General features: G+C 39.4%; 1 protein-coding gene across 5 annotated transcripts in view; it reads left to right on the top strand.

Annotated features, from left to right (window-relative positions):
• PASD1 (PAS domain containing repressor 1) overlaps nucleotides 1-22,060 on the top strand; it is a 95,656-nt gene that overhangs the window by 49,703 nt on the left and 23,893 nt on the right. For 4 of the 5 annotated variants that reach the window (XM_051833846.2, XM_051833845.2, XM_051833848.2 and 1 more), the window contains 5 exons: nucleotides 268-357; nucleotides 8,084-8,183; nucleotides 8,543-8,653; nucleotides 11,715-11,845; nucleotides 13,862-13,944. In XM_051833846.2, coding sequence (XP_051689806.1) covers nucleotides 268-357; nucleotides 8,084-8,183; nucleotides 8,543-8,653; nucleotides 11,715-11,845; nucleotides 13,862-13,944 — 515 coding nt within the window. The remainder of the gene's footprint in view (nucleotides 1-267; nucleotides 358-8,083; nucleotides 8,184-8,542; nucleotides 8,654-11,714; nucleotides 11,846-13,861; nucleotides 13,945-22,060) is intronic. The other variant, XM_051833847.2, reaches the window with a different exon arrangement.

Here is a 22,060-nt window from a genome sequence, read left to right on the forward strand (position 1 = left end):
TTCTTAGCTCATGTTTGTGTTAATTGGGTGTACATTGAAATTTGTCTAAGTGACATCTCATTTGATAAACATCTCATGCTTAAGGTTAAATAGATTCTGTGTAGGAGGTAGAATAATAGCATTTTAATTAATTCTGTACCTACTTTATTGATATTTAAGATTGTAATACATTTTCAGTGTTCTATTATGATTATTTGCATTTAGAAATAAAGCTATCATTTCGTTATTGTTAACTATTTAATTACATTATTATTTTCTCTTCATTAGTCATTAGATGCCTTTATGGTTATACTGAGCACAGATGGACTGATTATTTACGTGTCTGAAAATATTTCACCTCTTCTTGGCTATTTGCCCGTAAGTTCTACAAGCTTTTGGGAAAGTGGATTGCTCTGGTTTATTGCTTAGTGGTTTATTGTTTGTTATTGGGAGCAAATAATTCAAAAGAGAAGATGCTCACAGTGTTGTCAAAAGTATGCCGTGTTTTATGTTCATCTCTGTTGCTTTCAGTTTTAAATCTATACAAAGCATTCTGATATGAGGTAAGGAAACACGTTTTGCTTTTTTGGTTTGAAATCTGCCCCAGGAGGCAATCCCTAAAAAAGCATGCACCTTATAAAACAGCAGTCTCCTCAGAATCCGTGGCTAGTCTCCGAGGTGACTACTTGGAGAGGAGAGAGCTGTTGCTAAGAGAGGTGGTGCGATGTGGGGTGGGTGTTTGATTTTGATTTTGTACATTTCTTTAGGTTCAGTCACATATAGATTAAACAATGTCAAGACTTTTTATGCTGACTCGTGGAATCCAATCCGTGTCTGATTTGGTTTTTATTTATATAAAAGAACAAATAATGATCTACTTTAGAAGCAATGTAGAAACAATTGTGTGGATTTGCAATGTCATAAATATTGCTGGGGGCAACTACACATTAGTTGTGCTTAGGATCTCTGGTGTCCAAAAATCACTCATTCCTGAGCCCTTTGATGGAACTGTGACTCCTTTGGGAAAGCTTTCTACATCATGATAATACTGACGACTTGGAATATATAATTCCCTAGTGCTTTTTTGTGGATCTTCAGGCTGCACATCTAACAACTGTATTACTTAAATATGAAAGTACTACACGCCTTAGTACATTCAGACTGTTATAAAGAATATCATAGACTGAGTGGCTTATGGCCAACAGAAATTTATTGCTTGTAGCCTGCAAGTCTGAAAAGTCCAAGTTCAAGGTGCAGTGCCTGGTTGAGGGGCCACTTCTGGTTCATAGATGTATGAACTTCACTGTAATCTCATATGACAGAAGAGGCAATGATCTCTCTGGAGTCTCTTTTATAATGACACTAATTCTGCTCATGAGAGCTGTATCCTCATGTCTTAATTACCACCTAAAGGCCCACTTCTTAATATCATCACATTGAGAATTAGTATTCAGCATATTAATTGTGGAGAGACACGAACATTAAACCTATAATGGTGCTTTCATATGTACATCCACCATCACAGATCCTCCCCCACGAAACATCTTTCATCTGGATTGTTGTTTTTCTTGTGTATTCTTCAATCCATAGAGTTCTCTCACGAACTTGCCAAACCCTGCCCCAGAAATCCGTAGTACTTGAGTTTGGAGTGTGGAAATTAACAGAATGTTGCTTAGATTATCGTATGGTTAAGTTGGAATTGGGCTAGTTTATTTCACTAGTTAGTGATGTCAGCATGTTCCATGGATCTCTTTGAAACTAAGAGTTTTAATATTCTTTTCTTTTGATTCACAGATGCTAGAATCCATCCTTTCTATTTCTCATTATCTTAGTTTACATTTCCAAATTTAGTTTGTATTTGTAGGATACTAAAACAACTGAATAAAATGCAAATATTAGAGTTGTTTATTGAATTTAATTGGACTTTAGAAAATTTTTATCATAGAAATGGGAGATCTTATTAAAATCTATATTAAAATAAAGAACTGTGAGTGTGATCCTCTACAGTTTGTAATTTGTTATAGTGAAGATAAGAAAACTCCTCAAATATCAGATATTACATAATCCGTGTTGGCTGTTGAGTGAGACTGGTGACCATTTCCTGTTACATGAAGATTTTTCATAGTGTTGCTGTTTGTTATATTACGTTTATTTCTTAATGTATTCAGTTCCAGGGTTTTCACTTTCTTTTTTTAAGATCTATGTATGTATTTATTTTGAAAGTCAGACTTAGAGAGAGAGAGACAGAGAGAGAGAGAGAGAGAAGAGAGAGAGAGATACATATACACACAGAGATCTTCCATCCTCTGGTTCACTTCCCAGATGGCTGCAATTCCCATGGTAGGGCCAGGCCAAAGACAGGAGCCTGGAATTCATCAAAGTCTCTTAGCTGATGCAAGGGCCCAAGCAATTGGGCCATCTTCTGTTGCTTTTCGCAGGCCATTAGCATTGAGCTGGATTGGAAGTGGAACAGCAAGGACACTAACTGGCACTCATGTGGGATGCCAGCATCCCAGATGGCAGCTTTACCCACAACACCACAGTGCAACCAACTCCCCCTGCTGAGTTTTACGTTTCAAGAGGCTCTTTCACCCTTGGACATTTGAAGTACCCCCAAATACACACACACACACACACACACAAACACGCAGTGTTACCCATGAGATGACATCTTTTGGACTATCACTCTTAAACTATAGACTTGATTATCTGAGATTGGTGTACTTAAAATAAGGGCATAACTGTTCTATCTTTACATAAACCTTAAATGAGAATGAAGTCACACATTGTTTTTTTTTTAAGATTTATTTATTTATTTATTTATTTAAGATTTATTTTTATTTGCAGCCCAATTGGCTGCAATGGCCGGAGCTGCGCTGATCCAAAGCAGGATCAGGAGCTTCTTCTGGGTCTCCCACGTGGGTGCAGGGGCCCAAGGACCTCTACTGCTTTCCCAGGCCATAGCAGAAAGCTGGACTGGAAGAGGAGCAACCGTGACTAGAACCGGCACCCATATGGGATGCCAGGGCTGCAGGCAGAGGATTAACCTAGTGCGCCATGGTGCCAGCCCCAATGGATTACATTTTTAACGGCAGAATTTAGCAGAGTCTGAACATAGGTACACGGTTAATTTGTGATAATTGGGATAAGATTTGCTCTGTTCTTCCTGAACTTCCAGCAATAGAAGAGAATTATTACTGACAAGTCTCATTTGATGTAATACGCAGCCTGAATTTCTTGCAGAGGCTCTTATGCTTTCCTGTGTCCTCTAGAGTTGAGAAGTTTTCTAATGCGTGTCTACTGTGAATGTCTCAGGCACGAAAAAATATTTTTTTTCTTGGAGATACTTCTTGACTGTGACATGGAGTGGAATGAATTTCTTTTTTAAGAAAAGATTTATTTATTTGAAAGGCAGAATTACAGAGAGGCAGAGGCAGAGAGAGCAAGATCTTCCATCCGCTGGTTCACCCCCAAGATGGCCACAATGGCCGGAGCTGGGTCGATCCGAAGCCAGGAGCCAGGAGCTTCTTCCTGGTCTCCCCGGTGGGTGCAGGGGCCCAGGGACTTGGGCCTTTTTCTACTGCTTTCCCAGGTACATTAGCAGGGAGCTGCATCGGAAGTGGAGCAGCCAGGACTTGAACTGGTGCCCATATGGGATTCCGGCACCGCAGGCGGTGGCTTTACGCACTACATCACAGCGCCAACCACTCCTTTATTCTTTTTTTTTTTTGCATGACTGGGACCATACTGATATTTGTGTGACAACTAACAGGTATTCAAACTTGGCTTTTGAAAAATCTCCTTAATTTTTCACTGGTATTTATCCTCGCTTCATTAAGCTTTAAGTATGTTGATCTTTCTGCCTTGTGTAATAAGAAGAGCAAATGCCAAAGATCTAGAAAAAGAACACGAGGTTGATAATGCTTTCAGGTCTCTGCCCTTTTTCCAACAAAGGAGCAGGTCACTGGAATGATTGTTATGCTCATTATTTAATTGGTGGCTAATTGTAAGTCTTATTATCAATATTCTCATCCCTAAATAACCAATAAGAAACTCATGGGAATGGGAATTCTTTTATGTGACAATGCTGTCCTTCATTCCTCTATTGAGAACAAAGTCTGGCATGGAGCAGTGGTTTATTATGTGTTAGATGAATGAATGAGTGATCTCCACTGAGATGAGATAACTTGATTTGGTATCTAAATTGCATTTGGGACTAAACCAATCAAATAATTTCATTGAATTTATTGAAAATGGTAGGTTTAATGAATAGTAATCTACATTTCTTTGCAAAGACAATATTTTAATCTGTGACTTTCACTGTCAAAGTATATTGCCTATTAATTCTGTAAAGTTTTGTTTGCTAAATTAATGTAATTCTATTCAGGAGCCAAGCCTTTTCATGAATAAGACAGGATCCATCTGCTAAATTTCAGCGCTGACCAACTCATAGGCTGTTTCTGCAAATGGACCCTAAATATTTATTTCTAAATATTGACTGTAGATTATTACTATTAATCAGTTAAAATCATTTGAATTTTGTAGTTCATCACCCAAAGTTGTTACTCAACTACAAAGGATACTTTATGACTTTGTTCCTATCACATTAAAAACTCTTTATTTTTTTATCTGTTATTCAATTTATCCATTTGTCTCCATATTTCAACTACATGGTACAGCATTGTTCATTCATTCAACTAATATTTATTAGTACTCACATGCCAAATTCTGTTCTATGTGTTGATAATAAAGCCCTTTATAAATGACTGGGGATGAGTATTTCACATGGATTGAGGATTAAATATCTGCTTGGTGTATTTGGATATGAGCAAGGAATTACATGGATCTGGAGTTCAGGGAGCAGCAAGAGAGAAAGTGAGAGGAAATAAAACTCAATAGCCACGAGGATGCAGAATATACAGCAGTAAAGGCTAATTTAAAGACTTTAGATTTACTCTGAATGAGTTGGATAGCCAGTAGAAAGCTTTGTGCAGAGGCTTAATGTGATCTGACTTCAGTGGATCACCTCCCTGCTGTTCTGTGGAGAATAGAATGTTGGCAGAGGTGTGGCAAGAATAGATGAAGAGAGACCAGTTAAGTCTATTGGATTAATCCGAGATGGAGATGAGAAGTGGGACAATTCTGTGTGCATTTTTGAAGTTAGAAACAATAGAGCTTGCTGTTAATGAGTTTTGGAGATAATAGGCACGTCAGAGATAAACAAATAGGTAAATGATGATGTTGTTTATTGAAATGAGAGTCTGAGGGAAAAGTATATTTTTTTCCAGGAAAAATACCAGGAGCTCTGTTTTGTATTTCTCAAAATTGAAAATTTTTTAGTTGCCTCTGGGACCTAAGGCTAGAAGAATTCAAGGAGAAGTCTGTACTATAAATGAGAATTTGGGAGTCATTAACAGATATTTGTATTTAATGAGATAGAGCTGGAAGAGACCATCTAGGGAGACAGTGTATTAAGCGAAAAGGTCCAACCAGTAAGCCAGGGGAACTCCAATACCTAGAAGTCAGGAATAAGATTGGAAGATCCAGCAAAGAAAATTGTGGAGTAGGCTTTGAGGTAGAAGCGTATCTGTATGTGTGATGTCTTGGGAGCCAAATAAAGAGTTTGATGAAAGAAGGGTTAATTAATTGCATAAAATTTTGAAATATTAGGTAAAACAAGGACTGAGAGTTGGCTGTTGGATTTGGCAAGATGGAGGTTATTGTGACTTTGATAGAAGCAGTTTCAGTGGAGTGGTTAGGAAAAAAAGATTAGCATAGTTTTAAAGTATATTAAGTAAATGAAAGAGAGATATCAAGTTAGTCAGTAGTTCATTTCAAGGACTTTTGCTCCAAAATTGGCCTTAGAAGTAGTGTTACAGCTGGAACAGAGGAGATAGCAGCAAGGAAGGTTTTGAGTTTTTTAGACTTTCTTTTTTTGGCTTTCAATATAATAGATACTATAGCACGTTTGACAAAGCATTTGCATGCGTGCTGTAGGGAGGCCCAGTAAGAATGGAAAAATTGATGATATAGGAGTAAGGAGAGAATTTCTAGAATGATATCTGAGTATTCAAGAGAAAAATGAGATGCAGTGCATAAACAAAGGAGTTCAACTTAGGAACTTATTAATTGGAATAGGAGGGAAAGCACATCTCTAGAAGCAGGAACAGATATGTTGGCAAACTTGGTGCCAGGGAGATGGTGACTTTTTTTTTTCTTCAGTGAAATCAGAAATTAGGCCAGTGAAAAATGAAGAGACTGAGGGTTTAGAGGTTTGGAGAAGGAGGAAAAGTCAAGAAATAGTCACATTGAAGAATAGGAGATCAAATTGTCCGTGGAAATGATTTCTGGGAAGAGCTGAGTACCAATTTCAAATAGTATAATGCATGGCTGTGGGTTTTTCTCCATCCACATTTGATTGCTTGGGTGAAGGTGTAGGATAGATGAGCAGTTAGAAGTTTTGATTTTCCCAGGAAAACTTGGCAAAAGGCAAGAACACATAGGAATGGTCATAATGGCCAGTGAATCTGAGCTTGTTTTTTTTTTTTTTTTTTTTTTTTGACAGGCAGAGTAGACAGAGAGAGAGAGACAGAGAGAAAGGTCTTCCTTTTGCCGTTGGTTCACCCTCCAATGGCCGCTGCGGCTGGCGCACCGCGCTGATCCGATGGCAGGAGCCAGGTACTTCTCCTGGTCTCCCATGGGGTGAGGGGCCCAAGGACTTGGGCCATCCTCCACTGCACTCCCTGGCCACAGCTTAGAGCTGGCCTGGAAGAGGGGCTACCGGGACAGAATCCGGCGCCCTGACAGGGACTAGAACCCGGTGTGCCGGCGCCACAAGGCGGAGGATTAGCCTAGTGAGCCGCGGCGCTGGTCTTGAGCTTGGTTTTAAGGGATATAATGCCCAGTAGAAATGTGTTAGGAATGAACTGGAGGTCTCAGTGGGTGGAGTAATTTTTTTAGAGGTGGAGTGCTTGAATTGAGTATACTGAAAAGGTAGGAAATAGTGGTCATAGAGTTGGGGCACAGTGAATTGTATTTTGAAAGGTATAACAAATATAGCCACACCATCAAAGAAGGAGGTACCTTGCGCTGAAGGGAGGAGAGAACTTCCACTTTGACTATAGCCTTGTCGAAATAAGATCAAAGTCGGCGATCTCAGAGGGCTTCCATGGCCTTGGCAACTCATGACTAGAGCCTGGGGAGATTGCTGACGCCTTAAACAAGAGTGTCAATTTGTTAAGTCAACAACAGGAGTCACTGTGCACTTGCTCCCCATGTAGGATCTCTGTCCTTAATGTGTAGTTCAATGTGAATTAATGATACGACTAGTGCTCAAACAGTATTTGGTAATTTGTGTTCCATGTGGGGGCAAACTGATGAAATCTTTACTTAACATATACTAAATCAATCTTCTGTATATAAAGATAATCGAAAATGAATCTTGATGTGAATGGAAGGGGAGAGGGAGTGGATAAGGGGAGGGTTGTGGGTGGGAGGGAAGTTATGGGGGGGAAGCCATTGTAATCCATAAGCTGTACTTTGGAAATTTATATCTACTAAATAAAAGCTAAAAAAAAAAAAAATAGAGCCAAGGGAGATTACTGATGCCATAAACAAGAGTGTCAATTTGTTAAGTCAACAACAGGAGTCACTGTGTACCTACTTCTCATGTGGGATCTGTCCTTAATGTGTTGTCCAATGTGAAGTAAAGCTATAACTAGTACTGAAACAGTATTTTACACTTTGTGTTTCTGTGTGGGTGCAAACTGACGAAATCTTTACTTAATATATACTAAATCAATCTTCTGTATATAAAGATAATTGAAAATGAATCTTGATGTGAATGGAATGGGAGAGGGAGCGGGAGATGAGAGGGGTGTGAGTGGGAGGGAAATTATGGGGGGAAGCCATTGTAATCCATTAACTGTACTTTGGAAATTTATATTTGCTAAATAAAAAATTAAAAAAAAATATAGCCATAGATGACTGAGGTTGAATAGAGGATAAGCTCGTTGGAGGTAAGGAGATAGAGGAACTGAACAGTATTAGCATGTCTAACAAAATTTCTCCTTATCCCTGTCCGTTTTCTTCTTCCTCTTTCCAGGAAGAGATTGTGGGCAAAAAATTATTACACCTTCTCCACGATGAAGAGAAGAATGAAGTCTACCAGAAGATAGCTCTTAAACTTCCTATGTCAAACTCTGGTACATAAAAAATAAGTTTTTAGATTTTAAGAGACAAGAGGCAAACATTCAGTGGAGTAGTTTTATAATATCCAACATTATAATGTTAAAAATCTCTCCTCTACTAAGTCTTGTTTAACCACAAATCCCCAATATTGCACGAATGTGTGAGTGCTATAAACACAATAGACCATTGTGCATAAGGTTCTTGCTTGCACCTTACCCTACAGATACAACATAAATAGCCATGTAAGTGCTAATGTTCATGGGAATAAAATATTTTTGTAAAATCTAGTGTAAGACATTGCTTGTATGAACTTATACAGTAGAATATGATAAAGTGCAAATGTAGAATTGTTTTGTGTCTATTCTTTTTTTAGTAGAAAAACACATTGAATTTGGCTGTTATTTGAAGAGAGGAGATACTGAACATGACGCTTATGAATATGCAAAGTTCATTCTGGATGTAAAAGATATTGCTTTACAAAGTGGTAAGCAGTTCACTTTATCGTCTCTAGATGATGTCAATGAGTTATGTAACTTCCTCATTACTAACATTAATGTCTTCTGCACTCAGTATTTACAAATTTTCATGTTTTTTTCAAGATTAATTTATTTATTTGAAAGGCAGAGTTAGAGAGAGAGAGAGAGAGAGAGAGAGAATATCTTCCATCCACTGGTTCACTCCCCAAATGGCCACAATGACCAGGGCTGGGCCAGGTTGAAGCTAGGAGCCAGGATCTTGTTCCAGGTCTCCAACGTAGGTGCAGTAGCCAGCACTTGGGCTGCTTTCCCAGGTGCATTAGCAGGGAGCTGGATTGGAAGTAGAGCAGCCAGGACATGAACCTGTGGCCATATGTGATGCCGTTGCTGCAGGCCGCATCTTAACTCACTGCTTCACAGCGCTGGCCCTGCAAACTTTCTATTTCCATGGCCAAACTTTCTATTTACATACATTAATTGGAATTTAAAAAAACTAATAGTGAAATGTACAAGGTAAGCTCATGCAAAAGTATAGTAGACTGAGCTGATAAGGATGGCTTTCTGCTTTTCTGAAACAAGGAAATTACTGCTGAAATGCAACAAAAGAAATGTAATGCATATGAAAACTTAAAATAAAGGGACTCTGTGTTGCCAGAAATTAAAAGATACAGCAATACAGGGTCAGCATTGTGGAACAGTGAGTTAAGCCGCTACCTGCTGGTTTGAATACTGGCTGCTCTGGTTCCAATCCAGTTTTCTGTTAATGTACCTGGGAAGGCAGTGGAAGATGACCTGAGTACTTGGGGCCCTGCTGTCAACACTGGAGACCTACATGCAGCTCCAGGCTCTTGGATTCAGCTTGACCCTGCCCCAGCTATTGTGGGAAGACTCTCTCTCTCTCTCTCTCTCTCTCTCTCTCTCTCTCAGCTATTGTGGGAAGACTCCCTCTCTCTCTCTCCCCCTCTCCCCCCTTCTCTGCTTCCCTCCTTCCCTCCTTCCCTCTCTCTACTTTTTCTCTGTCACCTACTTTTCAAATAAATAAATAAATAAAATAAACCATTAGAAAATTAAGCAATACCACAGTGGTAAAGAGGAAGCTGATTTTGTGGTGGCCTTGGTGAGTTTTAAATCGTGCATAGGATCCCTTGGTTGGCGTCTGGAGTTCTAAAATGCAATTAAGGACAGATTTGAGGAAGCTTTTAAAAAGTTAATGGACCCACACAGAAACACAAAGTGTAAAATACTGTTTGAGTACTAGTTATAGCATTAAATCACAATGTACAGCACATTAAGGACAGAGATCCTACATGAGGAGTAAGTGCGCAGTGACTCCTGTTGTTGACTTAACAAATTGACACTCTTGTTTATGGGTGCAAACTGTTGAAAGCTTTACTTAATATATGCTAAATTGATCTTCTGTATATAAAGAGAATTGAAAATGAATCATGATGTGAATGGAAGGGAAGAGGGAGCGGGAGAGGGGAGGGTTGCGGGTGGGAGGGAAGTCATGGGGGGGAAAGCCATTGTAATCCATAAGCTGTACTTTGGAAATTTATATTCATTAAATAAAAGTTAAAAAAAGTTAATGGAAAATGTGCACTATCTTTCAATCCATTTTTTCATGAAACTTTTGAGGTATCCTTATATAAAACCTAGAGTGAACGTGGTAATTACCTGATTTTATCAGTTCATGTTGCATACATGTATTGAACTACTCAGAGTATCCCATAAAATATACAGGTATTATATGTTTATCAAAAATTTTAAAAAATTAAAAACATTTAAGTGTTAATAAAATAAAACCTAGAAATCAGTGAGATGATCAGTAAAGTTCTGTCCACTGACCTAGAAGAAGAGCATTTCTCTGGGAATTTGAATATATATCACAGGAAATCAAAGCATGGATTTGTGTTATATATGGATATGGGGTTCAACTTATAATTTTTTAAAGATTTACTTTTTTATTTGAAAGTTAAAGGGAGGGAGGGAGACAGAGAGAGAATTTCCATTCACTGGTTCACTCCTCAGATGGCCACAACAGCTGGTGCTGGGCCAGGCTGAAGCAAGAAACCAGGGCCCAAGCTGCTTTTCCAGGCCATTTTCAGGGAATTGGATTGGAAGTGGAGCTGCCAGGACTCAAGCTGGCGCCTATATGGAATGCTGGTATCACAGGCGGCAGCCCCACCCACTATACCAGAAAGACAGCCCCCACTTGAAATTTTTGAGGTCTCAGGAACTGCAAGCTAACAAATTAATAAGTTAATTAACATTAGTTGCTTTGGGGCCACTAAAGCATCTGGATTGGATGGTCAACCTTACTAATAAGCAAAGAATAGAAAGTGTAAAAACTCGTGAGATGGCACTCTACAACCCAGCAGAGCAAAAATTAGAAGAGTATGTAGTAACAAATCTTAGTGAAGATGTGAGAAATGAATGAATAAGTAAACAAACAATGAAAACTAGCTCATACAAAGTTCAGCTGATGTATTTGCTGTGTTTCTTGGAAATTAAGGGTCAGTTACATTTCAAAAAATCTTACTTGATTACATATGAATATACACACAAGTTACATACACATGAACACTTAATATCCATGTGGTGTTTATAAAGGAGAACAGATCAGAACATTCATCCACAGGGTTGTGTTAGTATACATGAGTAAGTGAAGTTCAGCTCATGTATTTCAAACTGGAAATCTCAGTGGAGATTCATACATACTTCAAAGAGGCAAAATCATTTACAAGTGGTTTTGCTACAATATAGAATAGGTATATATGAGCTGCTGGGGGCTGGAACATATAAAGGAAAGTGAACCTTCTGACAGGTAAATATTATTACAGATGGCTAAAACCAACATGAACTCATAATAATTGATTCTCTGTTACGACTTCTTCATGTTTTGATAAGGACCATCTTGGGAAGGGTTGCAGGAAAAAAGGAAAACAGGAAAAATTAGAATTTTGAAAATTGTCAGTAGGCTGACAAGCAGCACACTTTTGTGGAAGGGATCTGTTTTCTTGTTTATCCAACTTACCGTTCAATTGTCATATGTGTTCCTGTCTCCTTTAGAGCCTTTTGCATTATTTGCTGCCCACATTCCCACCAGCTACTACGATGCACCAACTAACTCGACTCTTCCTTGGGAGGATCGGATTTATCTTGTGGGAATGATTTGTATTATCAGGAATAAGATTCTAAAGGTGAGTGTGCTGTGTGTGTATATCCATTGCATCCCATTTGGTGCCTTAGCCACAGGACAACATTGCTAAAGCACTCAATGTGTGCAGTAGGTTGAGCTAGACTAACACGAATAAGGAAAGATCAACTCTTGTATTTCAAACTGTGCGCATCTCAGTGGAGATTTCGACATGCTTGAAGGAGATGCACAATTATTTATTATGAATATAGAATAGGAATATATGAGCTTCTGGGAGCTGGAACATACTGAAAGAGTGAATATTTTGACAAGCAGATAAAGAATTTTGTCAGAAAGTGAGTTTTGAGGCAGCTGTTTTTTCCCTGATTGTCACTTGTTTTAAAGGATTTTACTCAGTATTCACCTTATTGGGCACTCACAGGCACTATCTAAAAAGAGGAACAAGTCTTTAGACTTAATCTGATATATTTGGGGTCAGATAATTTACTTATTCAGTAACATACTTAGTAAGCACTTCTTAGGTTACAGGTACTATGCTAGTTGCCTTGAAACATACTGGAAGATGGACATAGCTGGGTGATTCTGACCCTTGCCATGGAGATAAGACAGAATAACTTGCTAATAACTTGGGGAGATGGAGAGCTCACATGTCTGGTCCCTTTCTGAGAGCAGAGACCCTCAGTGACGACAAGAAAAGAAGGCAAAAGCCCTTAGGTAGCACTAGTTTGGCAGGTACCAAGAAGCAAAGTGGAATATGTGATTATAATAAGTGAAACAGGAAAGAGTAGTAGAAAACAGGATTTAAGAGGTCGCAGGGTCCAGATCATGCAGAACTTTGAGATCCTTAGTAATGACTCTAGGTTTTTCCCCAAGTGCATTGGAAAGCAAAAGAGTGACAAGATCGAATTTACTTAGAAAAATTTGGGCTGACTCTGACTTCTGAGTGGGAATGGAGTATGGAGAAAGAGGATCTATGTGAGAGATGATAGGGGCTTTGATCATGATTGTAACAATGGAGATAGAAGTGGAGATGGGGCATTTCCTGATGAGTTGAAAGTGGCTGGGAGAAGAGAGAAACATCTCAAGCATGATCCTTTGCTCTTTGGCCTGAGGAAATCGTTGAGTAGAACTGTCATTAACTGATTTGAGCAGGATGAACAGTATGGATTGGAGAGCGTTTGGGGTTCAGAATCAAGAGTTCATACCATTATCTTGATGATATTGCAACATTCAACCCATCCAACCCCTTACCTTAAAGGGGGAGCTTCTGGATCAAGGCAACTTGAGTTCTAACCCTTTTCCTACCATCTGTGTGACCTTGGCCAAGTGGTATCATTTACTCTCAGTTTCTTTTTCTATAAATGATGATAATAGTACCTCATTTTAGGGTTGATGTGGGGAGCAAATAAGAGAGTGTCTCATATGTAAACACTACTAAAATTCACATGATCATCGCTATCACTGTCATTAATATTGCTATTTTAGTATCTAGGACAGGATATCGGGTAGCCCTCCAGATTTAAACTGCTGTGTTTACCATGAGATGTAGACGTCTCATCTGGGGGGTCGAAGCCAATATCTAGTTCCTGTTCTGATAAAGACAGAAAATCTTATATGGCCCACCACTCTAGTCCCCTTCATGGCCCATGGCCCAAGGAGCTCTATTTTTATCTACTCCAGTTTTTCTCTGGGTTTCTAGAATATTTGTTCTATATTGGTGGATATTTTGGAGAAGATATCATGAAAATAGAAGGCTTTGGGCAGCTTTCTTTTTATACTGTGACTGTGTAGCACTGTGGGAAGAACATTTAGCTCAGGGTTTAAACTTTTTGAAATTCTGCTGCTGGATTTACTATCTCTGTGTCTTGGGGTAAATTGTTACATCTCTGTAAATCCTGAATTTTCCTACATGTGAAATACAGTGCCTTTCTCAAACTGATAGGGAAATTAGTTATGACATTGAATATGAGCATGCTTCCAAAATTAGATATGTTGCATATACCATGTATTTATTGTGTAAATATATTGTAAGTGTCTAAACATGCCAGTATTTTTGCAGGAGCTTTATGATAACAGATACTTCAACAGAGAAGTTCTACTTACTCAAGATTCAGAAGGCGAACATGCTCCTTGGAACACCAGGTGAGAGGTAGTGTTAGCACAAGTAATGGAGATGTAGAATACATTTCTGTTACACAAAACTAAAGCAAGAGAAAGAATATCTCTAGATTTTTTTCCATCAAAATAAAAAAATCAAGTGAATCCAGAAGACCAATCCACTAGTCTTAATTCCCTTTCCCAATTAATATAATTCATATTTTCCTACCCAATATTAATATGGGTGATGGCTTTTTATTAAAACCAGTTCAAGTAATAGAATAGTTCAAGTGTAGAGTCAATTTAACTTAGAGATATTTAATGACTTTCAAATTAAGATAATGCATTTAAAATAATACTTAATTTTTAATTGAAAATAGAGATAATGTTTAGAGAACAGAAGCCAATACTCTACTATTTTAGGTGGAAAAAACAAGTTTGTAACCCACAGGAAAATGTTGATCGACTTGCTACATATCACCAAAACCCTCTTCACTCCCATTTAACAACCCACCAAGGTTTTCTGTAAAATATAAACTTTTTATAATAGTCTCTATCTAGTTACTTAATACTTGATAAACAACAACAGTTGATATGTTGATATGCAGTGAGCCACAATACCATGCAGTACACAGTGTACAGAATTGGGAACCTTTTCCTTCTACATGATCATGTACATGTACTGATAGATCAATAATGGAATTATGCATTAAATATGTGCTCTACAAGCCAGCAGTAATGCTTAGCAAAATAAAATAAGCAAATGAGTACTTCGTGAGAGGTTTTATCATTGGAGGGCATGCTTGTTTGAGGTCTGATGGTAAGAAGAGGGAGCTTGAGGCTGTGGTCACTCTTACTCTTGGGGAGTAGGTAAGGAAACCAGATTGGTGAAGGAATGAGTTAAACAGGAAACAGCTGAGGTTCATGCATGTGTAGATCTGAAAGAGGACAGAGAGAATCCTCCCTTCCCCGCAGGAGCAGTCAGAGGTGATTGGCTGTGAACCATTGTCAGAATCTCTGCACAGAGCAGAGATTGAAAAGAGAATTCATGATGGGTGACTGCATCCATGTTGCTTGGTTAAACGCTCTGGCTAACCTAAGGGTGCATTTTTTTTTAAGATTTCTCTCTATATATTTGAAAGCCAGAGTTACAGAGACAGAGAGAAAGAGACACAGAGAGATCTTGCATCCACTGGTTCTTTCCCCAGATGGCAACAATAACCAAGACTGGGCCAAGCAGAAGCCAGGAGCCAGGAACTTCATCTGGGTCTCCCATGTGGGTGCAATGGCCCCCAACGCTTAGGGCCACACTCCACCTCTTTGCATAGTGCATTAGCAGGGAATTGGATCAGAAGTGGAGCAACTGTGACACGAACTGGCACCCATATAGGATGCTGGCAAAACGGGCAGTGGCTTTACCCTCTATGCTACAAAGCCTGCCCACTGAGGGTGCATTTGTAATTGGGTGTCAAATGTGACATGTCTGCTCATGTGCTCACATTCTTTTGTGTCAGCAAGCTTTTTCTTTGTAGAAACTTTGAAGTTTTGTACATCTTCATCATTTTATTCACAGTTCGAAGGAGTTGGGGACAACTTAGTCCTTGCTGTCTTGCTTACTTCCTTCATTGGTTTCTTTACTTTCTTAGAAGATCTTTTACTGAACAACTGGGAAAGAGGATAGCCACAAGACATAAAGTGTTTTAAACAAGGTTAACTCAAGACACTATCCTCAAAGACACAGTAGCAGTATGCTTCACATCCTCTTGCATAGGTGTGCAAGAGGATGTGCAACCTAAGATGGATTAATCTAGTAGATTTTGGTAATGCATTTGTGTAAAAAAGTTAGCACATCATTGTAGGAAATATTCAGATAATGAAAGTTCAGAGATCAAAGAGAACCTATACCTATTTTAGAACAAAGAGACAAAGATTTATTTTACACTTGATCTTAGCCAAAAGGCCGAGAAGTGACAAAGATCTTATTGTAAAGACAGATTTAACAAGATGAAAATATTTTGATGCACAAAGGAGTCCTATATTACATTTATGCCAGCAACATTCATAGAATATGCAAGAAATTTTTTTCCTGAAGGGTAATGAGCACATTATTTCTAATACTCTAAGAAATTATTACATCAGTGTGGATGATATACTACAGTTCTATCTACTGAGGTTTGGTTGTATTGGGACTTTATACTGGCTGAGGAGTACACTGACTTCATTCCTTTTTTTTTTTTTAAAGATTTATTTATTTATTTGAAGGCAGAGTTACAGAGAGGCAGAGGCAGTGAGTGAGAGAGAAACAGAGAGAGGTCTTCCATCTGCTGATTCACTCCCTAGCTGCGCCTATCTGAAGCCAGGAGCTAGGAGCTTATTCCGGGTTTGGGCCATCTTCTACTGCTTTCCCAGGCCATAGCAGAGAGCTGGATGGGAAGTAGAGCAGCCGTACTCAAAGTGGCGCCCAAATGGAATGCCAGCACTGAAGGTGGCAGCTTTTCCAGCTATGCCACAGTGCTGGCCCCTGACTTCGTTTTTGTGTCTACCTAATCTCTAATAGGGAAGAGTCTCACATATCACTGTATCAGAATGCCACATGTTTCAGTTTCTCTGCCACTAAGTAGCTAGCTTGCCCAGTCTCACCACTCTAGATTTAATGAAGCTTATTTATTCATACAACACATATTTAGCACCTACAATTTGGGAGGTTCCATTTTAGGATCTGGGCCTTCAGCAATGAGCAAAGATCCTTATCATCATGGTACTTAATGCACCAATAGAGGATAAATATAACAAGCCGGCGAATTCGTAAACTATAGATCAGGTTATATGGTAATGAAAGCCAAGGGGGAAATAGGCAGTGAAACGAGATAGGGACTGCTGTGGAGGGAGATGAAATTTTACTAGGTTTTGCCACAGTGAGTGGCATTTTTATAGATTAAAAATGGTGGATATTACCAATTCCCTATAGTTTAAATTTATTGATAGGATGTCCAGAAAAGACCTCAAAAAGCAGGTGACTTCTGCTTTAACACCTGACAGGAGTGGAGGAGCAAGTCTCCTTGATTTTTTTTTTAAGATTTCTTTATGTATCTGAAAGGCAGAGTTAACAGAGAGAGAAGGAGAGACAGAGAGATCTTCCATTTGCTGGTTCACTCCCTCAATGGCTGCAATGGTCGGGGCTTCACCGATCCAAAGCCAGGAGCCAGAAGCTTCTTCTGGGTCTCCCACATGGGTGCAGGGGCCCGAGGACTTGGGGCATCTTCTGCTGCTTTCTCAGGCCATAGCAGAGAGCTGGATCAGAAATGGAGCAGCCGGGACTCGAACCAGCACCCGCTATGCCATAGCAGCGGCCCTGCCTCATTGAAGAGCAGAGGCCAAGGCTCAGAGGCAGAGGCTCTGGAAACAGCAAGAAAGCCAGTGTGACTGAAGTACAATTGCCAGAGAGTGATAGAGTCGCAGCATGCAGGCCCTGCTAGGCCATGGAGAGCAGTGCAGCTGCAGAGAGTGTGAGCAGCTTTAGGGAAGAAGCCAGGAGCACGCCAGCTAGTCCCTGCCTTCATGGGGTAACAGTACAGTCAGTCTCCGCGACTTCCCTCTGCTTTCCGGTGTCGCGGAGAGGACAATTCTTCTGCTCTCCCTGTGCAGGTCAGATGGCTAATTTTACAGATTCTACTCCTCACTGCTACTTGTCACATTTGATAAATACTGTGGTGGGCTTGTTGCATAGTTAACTATACTACCTATGGGTGCATTTACACCCAGGTTGTTTAGTGAAAAGCATCCATGTTTTCTATGGGGCACAGAGGAGGATGCAGTCAAGTCTGAACAGGATGACATTCCTAGCTTCAAGGCCCATCCAGCCATGTGATTCCATTTTCTCATACCGCCCCAAGATACACTCACATGTTTGCATGTGGTGTTAACACATAAGGAAAGAAGTTGGAGAAAACTCCGCAGCCCATCGCCCTGCGGCTGCATTTGCCTCTTGGTTTCCACCTAAATTGTCATGTTAGTCCTTGAAATGCCTGATCTTTGAAAAGGGCATTCTTCAAAAGATGGAGGTAAAAAAGGGATGGAAGTCTTGGGATTTGGTGGTTTATATTTTGTCTTGTGTATATGACCTCTACCCTACCTATAGTCCATCTTCAGCTACGCAGCAAATTATTTTTATCTTCTAATAGCATACAATCATTAGACTGTTAAATTTGCAATTGATAAGAATAGTTTCCTTGTTAATATTTTTGGAAACAATTCTGTGTAAGGGTTTGTACTCAAAACTCACTGAAGTGAAACAAAAATCACTGAGGGTTTAGATACCAATGAAAATGAGTCTAGTAAATATCAAAGTTTATAAAAATCGGGGACAAACTTTCTGAACTATTATCCTGCTTTACAAAATAAGTTGGGATAAATATCTGGCAGACGCTCATTCGTACAGACAATCACTTGTGAAGAAGATGTTATGCTTATTGTAAATTAATCATCTGAAGAAGAGTGAAAGGGTTCATTCAGCTGTTGTCTTAATTCTTTTTGTTTCATCTTTTTCTTGTTATTTTGCTTTCATTCTGTTACCTTTTGTGCATTTTTTCACTTTTTTATTTGAACATTGCAGAAGCTATCATATGTATCTTCTTTTACACGTAGTCACAAGTATTTATATTTTGTCCCATTTTCTTTGTTTTCACTCTCTCTATTTTCCCACCTTACTGCTTCCCTCCCTCTGTTTGTCTTCCTTCTTTCCTCTTACTCCTCATCTGCCTACTCCTCTTGTTACTTCTCTAACTCCTGTCTCTTTTTCTCTTTCTCATGTGTACTACCTCTTTTTCTCAAATACTTCTGCATATTTCCTCCGATTGAGGATATTCCAGTGTATAGCTACATTATGATTATAAAATCAATAATTTTGGTACCTAGAGAATACTATTATCTAACATATGGTCTATGTTAAAACTTTACAATTAGACCAATTGCTGTCCTTTTCTTAGTAGAAGGTCCAATTCAGGATCATGCGTTCAATTTAGCTGTCATATCTCTTTAGTTGTTAATCTGGAACACTTTCTCATACTTTGATTTTCTTGACCTGAATATTTGTGGAGAATACAGATGAAATAGTTTCTAGGACATCTGTCCATTTGAGTTTTCCTTGACTAGATCCATGTGAGGCACAGAAGCAATATTATATTATGAGTACATGATGTCCAAAGGCACCTTATTGATAATTCTCCCTATGTTGAGATTAAATTTGGTCACATGACTAAAGTGGTATCTGCCAAGTTTCTTGAATGTGAAGTAGATTGTTCCTTTGAAAATTGTAAGTAACTTATGGTAAAATACTTTGAGACTATAAATGTTGAGGCCAGTGTTGTGGCATAGTGGGTTAAGCTGCTGCCTGCGATGCCAACATTCCATATGGGCACTGGTTTGAGTCTTGACTGCTCTGCTTCCTGTCTAGCTCCTTGCTAAGATGCCTGGGAAAACAGCGGAAGATGGCCCAAGTACTTGGGCCCCTGAACCCATGTAGGTGATCTGAATAAAGCTCCTGGCTCTTGGCTTCAACCTGGCCGTTGTGGCCACTTGACCACATGGAGAGTGAGCCAGCAGATGGAAGATCCATCTCTTTCTCTCTCTCTCTCTCTTTCTCCCTCCCTTTCTCTGTCCCTCTCCACTCTCTCTCTATACATACGCCCACACACACATACACAAAATCCTCTCTCTTTTCTCTGTAATTCTGCCCTTCAAATTAATTAATTAATGTTTTTTTTAAAAAGGCTATAAATATCTTGTTCCTCAATAATTTTTTTGCCCATTAGTCTTATCATCTATTGATGATTTTCTAACTCTTTCATATATTCTATATTTAATGGCTGGCATTTATGGTCAAGTAATTTCTCCTGTGCCTCATTAATTAACTTATTTGTTCAGTTTTTACTAGATTAGAATATATTACTATCATTATTTATTTTAGTGCTCATATGGTCCCAGAATTAGCCCAGAAGAGTTCCCTCCAACTGGTTCTTCGGTCCTTTGGACACTTCTCATCAGTTTTTGAGAATTATCTTAAAATCTGGTATAAGATGCCCAAAGTTTTTTTTAAGGTTTATTTTATTTATTTGAAAATCAAAATAATACAGAGAGAGAAGGGGAGGCAGAGAGAGAGGGAGTGAGAGAGAGAGAGGTTTTCCATTCACTGATTTACTCCCCAACTGGCTGCAACAGCTGGAGCTGTGCAGATCCGAAGCCAGGAGCCAGGAGCTTCTTCCAGGTTTCCAACATGGGTGCAGGGGCCCAAGGACTTGAGCCCATCTTCTACTGCTTTCCCAGGCCACAGCAGAGAGCTGGATTGGAAGAGGAGCAGGCAGGACTCAAACGGGCTCCTATATGGGATACAGGCACTGCAGACAGCAGCTTTACCCTGCTGCGCCACAGTGCCGGCCCCCAAGTTCATTTTGAACTTTCTTTGCTTCAGCCATAAAATCAGCTAATTGTTATGTCATGGTGCCATGAAATCAACTAATTCCTAGGCACCATGGCTTCTTTACCTGAAAGTATTTAGAAACCAAGATATGGGCAGCAGTTCTGCTGTTACTTGTTAACTGCTTTCAGGTGCTTTCCAAATTAGGAAACAAATACACACAAAGCTACCCAGATATAAAGATACATGCCCATATTTCCATGTCTTTCTTTAAGAATAACTCCCTGGAGTTTCATCAATATGCATCAATAACTTTTTGCTGATGAGCTACATTTCATTGTGTGAATGTATCAGAGTTTATCTTTTCATCACTTGCCTTCATCTTGTATTCTTTTGCATTGTATCTTGAAATGCTTTGCCTATTTTAAAATCATGTTGTTTATTTTCTTATTACTGAATTGAAAATTCTATATATATATAATGTGTACAAGCCTTTTTTCTGATATTTGATGTGCAAATACTTTCTCCAGTCTGTAGCTTCCTTTTATATTTTCTTTAACAGTATCCTTAGCAGAACAAGTCTTTGATTTTTAAGGTAGGAATATTTTATCATTTCATTCTTTGATGGATTGTGCTTTTGGTGTCATGTCCTTCTTTAAAAATTATTTATTTACTTAAAAGCCAGAATTAGAGAGAGAGAGATAGGGAGAGGGAGAGGGAGGGAGAGAGGGAGGGAGAGAGAGAGAGGGAGAGAGAGAGAGAGAGAGAGAGAGAGAGAAAGCTTCTACCCACAGGTTCACTCCCCGAGTGACTACAATAGCTGGGACTGTCCTGGGCCAAAGCTAGGAGCCAGGAGCTTCTTACAGGTTTCTCACATGGGTGCAGGAGCCCAAGAACTTGGACCATTTTCCACTGTTTTCCCAGGTGCTTTATCAGGGAGCTGGACTGGGATTGGAGCTGAGACTTGAACCTGTACCCATATGGGATGCTAGGTTGCAAGTGGAGGCTTATCCCACTTTGCCACAGAGCAGGCCCCTTGATGTCACTCAAGTCTCAAGAATTCCATACCAAACTTAAGGTTACATAGATTTATATTTTTTCCAGAAGTTTTATAGTTGTGAATTTTTTAAAAAGTATATATTTATTTATTTGAGAAACAGAGTTACAGAGGGAGAGACAGAGAGGTTTTCCATCCAGTTGTTCACTCTCCAAATGGCCACAATGGCTGGAGATGGGCCAATCCAAAGCCAGGAGCCAAGAGCTTCTTCCGGGCCTCTCAGGTGGGTGCAGTGCCCCAAACACTTGGGCCATCTTCCGCTGTTTTCCCAGGCTATTTTCAGGGAGCTGGATTGGAAGTGGAGCAGTCGGAACTCGAACTGGTACCCATATAGGGTGCAGGCAGAGGCTTAACCTACTAGGCCACAGAGCTGGCCCCTATAGTTACATTTCTATGCACAGTCCATTAATTTTTTTATAATGCATGAGGTTTAGGTCAACGTTCACATTTTTTTTGGCATATGGATGTCTAATTTGTTTTCCAACATCATTTGCTTAAATGTGATCTTGACCTTTTCTTTCCCCGGAACTTTCAGTGGTTTCCCCACTGCACTCAAAATAAAATCCAAGCTGTTTGTGCGTGGCACGGAGGGCATACTACTCTCAGCCTACCTATTCCCAAATCCTTGTTTTGTGCCACATATCCCCTTATCTCTCATACTCTAACCACCCTGGCCTCTTCCTCCCTAGGTT

The sequence above is a fragment of the Oryctolagus cuniculus genome, chromosome X (assembly GCF_964237555.1).
Source record: "Oryctolagus cuniculus chromosome X, mOryCun1.1, whole genome shotgun sequence".
Classification (NCBI taxonomy): domain Eukaryota; kingdom Metazoa; phylum Chordata; class Mammalia; order Lagomorpha; family Leporidae; genus Oryctolagus; species Oryctolagus cuniculus.